Here is a 6,229-nt window from a genome sequence, read left to right on the forward strand (position 1 = left end):
ACACAGACACACACTCACTTCCATGAACTCCTAGTCTTGTGTAAAATGATTTTACAGAGGAATTTTCATATAAGAATTGTAGTGGCCCAATACGGATTATTGTGATTATTTTTTATACTTCAGCTTGTTTAAGAAATACACCATAATCATAATGATAAGAAGAAGTAAAATAAAAACAGTTCAGAAGTTGAATTCAGGCGGAGTTTATTTCTGAGGTTATATACGACACGCTCTTCGGCAGCAGCTCTTGTGATCACTTCATCAACCCCACCATCATCATCATCGTTTCATCATCATTACGAGGAGCATGCATACTCTGACTCGATAGCTCTCTCTAACCACCACTTGGGTGTCGGCAGTACCATTATTTTAAATTGAACAAACACCAACCCCCTCCCTTACGTGCAGATTTTACTTCCAGTGGCTGCAGATGACTCTCAGAAAGCGCGGTGAGTCCATAAGTCATACACTATCACACACGAACACGTTGAAAACATTTAGCGAGAGCTTCAATAGCACTATCAAGGGATGGGCACCACACGTAGGCCTACACGTTGAAAGCTTCTCGAGACAGCTTCTGTCTCAATTAACACCATGTCCCGATGACTCGGGCAGCGGTGGAATCGTTCATCAAGCTCGTTCATTACGTCTTAATATGAAATCACCGCAAGGAATAATAATACCAAATTAATGGTTTTCGCAGCGCTGAGCCCATGACCATTCTAACCTTTTAATTATGCTGTGTCGCAGAATTCAAATTCTTCTAAATGGCTGAAAGTGTATTTCCCAAAACCACTTTCTTTGCCAAGAAAAAAGGCATATGCAAAGTAGGCCTACATATGCGGATTTTTTGAATTGCTCATTCGTGCCAAGAAGACAATTTCTTGCCCCAAAGAGCATGGTATCTTCACTGTGGAGATGTTGGATCCATCTAAACTGAATGTTTTGTGCAGTTGTAGGCCTACTAAATGTACATTTTCAAACCCATTTAATTAATAATATGCATCCACGTTTTTCATGTGCATACATTATCAACATGCATACATTATCAACATGCACACATACAGACACTCACAAATGCACACACACGTGCACGCACGCACGCACACACACACACACACACACACACACACGCACGCACGCACGCACGCACGCACGCACGCACGCACGCACGCACGCACACACACACAAATGTGACTTTTAAATCCACACTAGTTTGAGTTATAATTAGCATGTTAATTAACTTTAAACTGACAATCCTCATGTAATTAATGCAATTATAGCTTGGCAATTATTTTAATGAAACCCAATGGGAAGTTGATAGTTTACTTTTTCCCCTTTTATCATATGGATATCTGTGCTCATGATAATGAACTTCCTAATACCCATAACCCAACATACACATATAATTACTTATCATATTTTTACTGTTCTGCAATGAGATCTGTTGTCGTTGATCTAAATAGTCTTAGTCTTAATATCAGAAACACACACACACACTCACATGACCCCCCCCCTCCCCCCCCCACACACACACACACACACACACACACACACACACACACACACACACACACACACACACACACACACACACACACACACACACACACACGTAATTAAAGTAAGACTTTAATTAAACAATACATCTCAACCTGCAATCTTAAATGAAGTGCAAATGACAATAATAAGCAGACTTAAAAATGATGACTTGTTAGATCTCTCAGAAGTAATCCATAAGAACAATAATGGAAAATGCCATCGCAATCAGAGTTTAAACATAATAATTTATTCTTAAAAAAAATAGCAGCAAACATTTATTGAGCGTTTAATTTGATAATCGTACATCTCGAATGGACATAGGGGGCCGGGGGAGAGGCATATCAAGACAGCAACAGTAGTGTTTATGAATTGGCATGCACCGTATAGCTGGAGAGCTGGAGGCGATCAGACCGCCGAGGGGACAGAAACGTTGTATTATTCGTCCATTTGCTTTGATGGCGTCTGTTTGTGGACCGGAGTCTCCTCTGGCGCTAGAGCCGCGGCCGTCCACAGTGGGCTCAGCAGCGGGCTCAGCCCACATGTCGGAGCAGGGAGCGTGACGACCGAAGCGCTACGCCGCCGGAATGCCGACGGCCTCATTCACAATCAGACCGCCGGGCGGAAACACAGCGATATCATTTCATCATCTATTGTGCGTTCAAGTGCCTCGTGTCTGCTTGTATAGAGCTAAAAAAAACTTTATTCTTGAACCACTTAAACCAAGGAGTTATCATTGATATATATGTTATTTTTTTGGTTTGCCTATCTGAGAATGATTGCACTCCCAGCCTGTGAGAAGGTGTGTGGTTTGAGTTTCTCCTCAAGGTTGGCTCCTCAAAGGGTTTATGGGAAGCTTCGGGTTGTCAGATCTCATCTGAATGTGCTCTCGTGAAGTCTGTTGAGACCGTAACTGTGTTAAAGGGCTACATAAATAAACATGACTTGTCTTTGTCACGGTACATGAACACCTCCTAGGCTACGTCTTACCTAAAACATTCTGGCGAATGGGAGATTGCTGATCTTCTCTGGGTCTCTGTGGTTGACTGACAGAAAGTCTGAACCAATAGGAGATGTGAAAACCGTAAGAAAGTTAGATACGGTCTCTAATTGGTCAATATGTGTTTGTGTCGGGGAGGGCTAAACGTCGTGATTTAATTGTAGTCAGCTTATTGGCACAAGCATACGCCTCAGCGGAATCACTTACTGCACTGCGATATAATTTAGTTAAAATTTAAAAACAAAGACATGAACAAAGAAGAAAATGATACAACGTTGTAGGTATTCCCTGAACAAATCAAATATGATGAGCATGGAGGATTACGTCGACAAAGCAGGGTAGCATATACGTTTTCATATCGATTAAGTTTGGCTCTGCTCGTTTCTTCTAGAAGTTCCTCCCCGATTCTAAGTATAATGTGGACACGTGACATGCAACAATATATATTTTTTTGGTCATATTTTTTCATTACATTTTCAAGTGGGAACCATGTGTCTCCACGTACTGCAGCAGAAACATCGTCCAGACATCCACAAATCCACAGTGAATGTGCAACCAATAAGGGTGTGAGCACTGCAGCAGTGTCTTCTGAAACGTACTCCAGCCCTCACGTCATCGTCTTTCAGTCCCCTGACCACTCATCACCATCCGACGATAAACAACCAGGCCGAAGGATTAAAGCAGCAAAATGATCAGCCACTGTTAGAAAGGAATCGTTAAAACCACCCAGTTAAAGATTTAAGACACAGAAGGCCACTCCGAGACGGCGGGGCTGCCGTGAGACGCAGACTTGGCAGTTTCATGACCGTAAATAAAGAAGCAGAGCACTCGTTTCACACTGAAGCTGGTAAAACAGATAGATACAGTAGATAGATAAGAATAGTGACACGGAAAGAGAGGGTGACAGGATACACCGGCGAGATCGAGAGAGAGAGAGAGAGAGAGAGAGAGAGAGAGAGAGAGAGAGAGAGAGAGAGAGAGAGAGTATATATTAAAAGTACATATTAATACTGTTCCTTCAGCGATTGCTTTCATATGCTTCCCAGCGCTCTCGCCCTCCCTCTTTATTTGCAGAGGGACTGCGGGGGTCTCACCAGCGGACCACTTGGCTGGTGTAGTCTTCGGTGGTGGCGGGGAAATCGCCCGCACTCTCCTTCCCCGTCCCTAACCGCTCGCCTCCTCCTCCTCCTCCTCCTCCTCCTCCTCCTCCTCCTCCTCCAGCTCCCCCTGCTCCTCCTCCTGCTCCTCTGGAGCCCTGTGCAGGGTGCCGGGGCAGCCAGGAGGACCGGACCTGTTCCCGCTGCTCCCGCAGCCAGCGGCGCTCCTCGCGGCGCTTCAGCCTCACCTCGCGGTGCTCCCGCTGGCGGCTGAACTGGAAGCGCTGCAGGAACAGGTCCTTGGCGTACTCGTACAGCTGCATGTCCAGCAGGTTCAGCTCCTCGATGCGGCGGCGCACCGGCTCGCTCAGGTCCACGTTGGCGGCGCGCGTGCTGTTGATCTGCGTGAAGGCGGCGATGAAGCGCAGGCTGAACGTCCGCTCGAACAGGTACTGCGTCTTGCGCTGGAACTCGGTGAGGCCGTAGAAGGCCATGTTCTTCAGGTTGCTCATGGCGCTGGTCAGCAGGATCTGGGAGCGCTCGCTGTCGTTCATGGAGGAGAGGTTGTAGCAGCCCACTAGGCTGAGGTCGGCCAGCATGCGCACCTGCCGGTTGTTGGCCAGGTTGGAGGGGCAGTCCATGAAGTCGGTGAGCGAGACGCCCGACCAGTCGTCGCCGCTGTAGCAGGTGGGCAGCTCGTCCTGCGTGGGCGAGCGGCCGTCGCACATGTGCAGCGAGGTCTTCCAGGTGGCGCCGCGCTGCACGTGCTTCCACTCGCTGAGGTAGCGGGAGACGGGGTCACGCAGCATCGTGATGTAGTAGAAGTTCCTGCGGCACACGGGAAGACAGACAACATAAATGGACTCAATTTATGCAGCGTTTTTTCAACCTGGGCCCACTGAAAGCGCTTCACAATATTGACCGACATTCACCCAATCAAAGACACATTCCTGCACACATTCACGGCGTTGTGAGCCACGCAAGGCAACAGCTCGTCAGGAGCAGTCAGGGTGAGGCGTCTCGCTCAGGGACAACTTGACACTCCGGGGATCGAACTAGCCACAGGTTACCGGCCAACACGCTCTACCTCCTGAGCCAAACGTCGCCCCTAAAGGCGGCCATGGGGGAGCGGTGATGGTGGTGACGGCGTTCGTGGCGCCGACAGATGGCGACTACCCCCAAACGGCACGCTGCCAATCCAAGGTCGAATGCTAATTGGCGCGCGGAAAGTTTGGAGTCGGGGTTTCCTCTGCGGTGATCACTATTGTTACAGCGTCCGAGGAATCAAAACAAAGCTGTTTATTTGCAGTCTGTCAGAGTTCTGACCTTTTAGCGCCGTGCCGCAACACCTAGCAGGGCAAACACACAAACACACAAACACACAGACACACAAACACACAAACACACAGACACACAGACACACGCGCTGAACCCAAAACATAGGCTGGAGGTAATAAGGGCTCCGCAGACACAAAGGGCCCCGGGCCCCCGCGGTGTGGAGAGAACACATCGTGTCCTTGCATTGTAAACCTGATCATCTACTCCGGGCGTTTGCCAAGTGATTCCAGCGGGGCCCGTCCCGGGGGGCCGCCGTGCGCATTCAACTGGTGTTGCGCTGACGGGGGGCTTTTTTTAATGAGCGGTATTGGTTATGCACACCAGTGCTCCCCCTTCCCCTCTCACACTCCCCCCCTCGAAGGGCGGGGCGCCCGAGGCCGGCCGCGCAGCAGGAGACAAACGACTGGGGCCTCGCCTCCATTCATCAGACCCCTGCCGGGCCAACAGCACACTTTAAGGACGTTTTGAGGAAAGCGGCGGATGCCAAAGCTCATGGAATGGGCGCAGAGAACAGCTGCTGGACCGGCGCCCGCGATGTACAAAAAAAGGCTGAGTTGAACCGATTTAATGGTAGCAGCACAACAGAGAGGTTGTTAAAAAGGGTGGTTATTTTAAGTGTTTAATTTTTTTTTCTTTTTGGGGTTATTTTAAAAACACTCCACGGATAACCTACATAAAGTGCTATCCTGGCCGGGGGAGCCTTCACAGGGAAAGAGTTGTTTGTTTGTGAGCTCTGGCCGTCCTCAGCACTGAAGGTCGCCCCTGCCCTTCAACCCCCAGGCAGAAGGGTCCTCGGAGGAGATCCATCAGCGCGCTGAACCACAGGTACGTCCAGACAGGGTGGACGGAGGGACGGAGGGACGGACGGGGGGAGGGAGGGGATGGGACAGGTGTTGGCCGAGAAAACCCTCCCTGGGCAGGCGGGAGCTGCTCTGAGTGCCACGTGAATCTTTAACGAGGGCACCCTGGGGATCCTTCTGGCCGAGCGGAGAGGACCGCGGCGCGGAGGCTTCACACTGACTCCAAAGCTGGAGCTGCCTCAGTTCTGCTTCCAAGCAACACATGTACACACACACACGCACGTAGGCCACACACGCACGCACATGCAGGGACGTGCACACGTACGCACACATACCCATGCACGCAGACACACGCACGCAAGCATGAACGCACACACATGCACTCACGCACAGATCACACAAAGACACATACACCCACACACGCACACATACATTACACACATGCACACGCACGC

At 49.6% G+C, this 6,229-nt stretch overlaps 1 protein-coding gene across 1 annotated transcript in view; it reads right to left on the reverse strand.

Moving 5' to 3' along the window:
- Positions 1 to 3,554: 3,554 nt before the first annotated feature.
- Positions 3,555 to 6,229, reverse strand: part of LOC130373683 (heparan-sulfate 6-O-sulfotransferase 3-B-like) — a 10,862-nt gene continuing 8,187 nt past the window's right edge. The window contains exons 4-7 of the mRNA XM_056580305.1: positions 5,320 to 5,406; positions 3,831 to 4,499; positions 3,715 to 3,778; positions 3,555 to 3,676 (exon numbers count right to left, since the gene is read on the reverse strand). Coding sequence (XP_056436280.1) covers positions 3,630 to 3,676; positions 3,715 to 3,778; positions 3,831 to 4,499; positions 5,320 to 5,406 — 867 coding nt within the window. The 3' untranslated portion in view covers positions 3,555 to 3,629. The remainder of the gene's footprint in view (positions 3,677 to 3,714; positions 3,779 to 3,830; positions 4,500 to 5,319; positions 5,407 to 6,229) is intronic.

This window comes from Gadus chalcogrammus, chromosome 20 (genome assembly GCF_026213295.1).
Source record: "Gadus chalcogrammus isolate NIFS_2021 chromosome 20, NIFS_Gcha_1.0, whole genome shotgun sequence".
Taxonomy (NCBI): Eukaryota; Metazoa; Chordata; class Actinopteri; order Gadiformes; family Gadidae; genus Gadus; species Gadus chalcogrammus.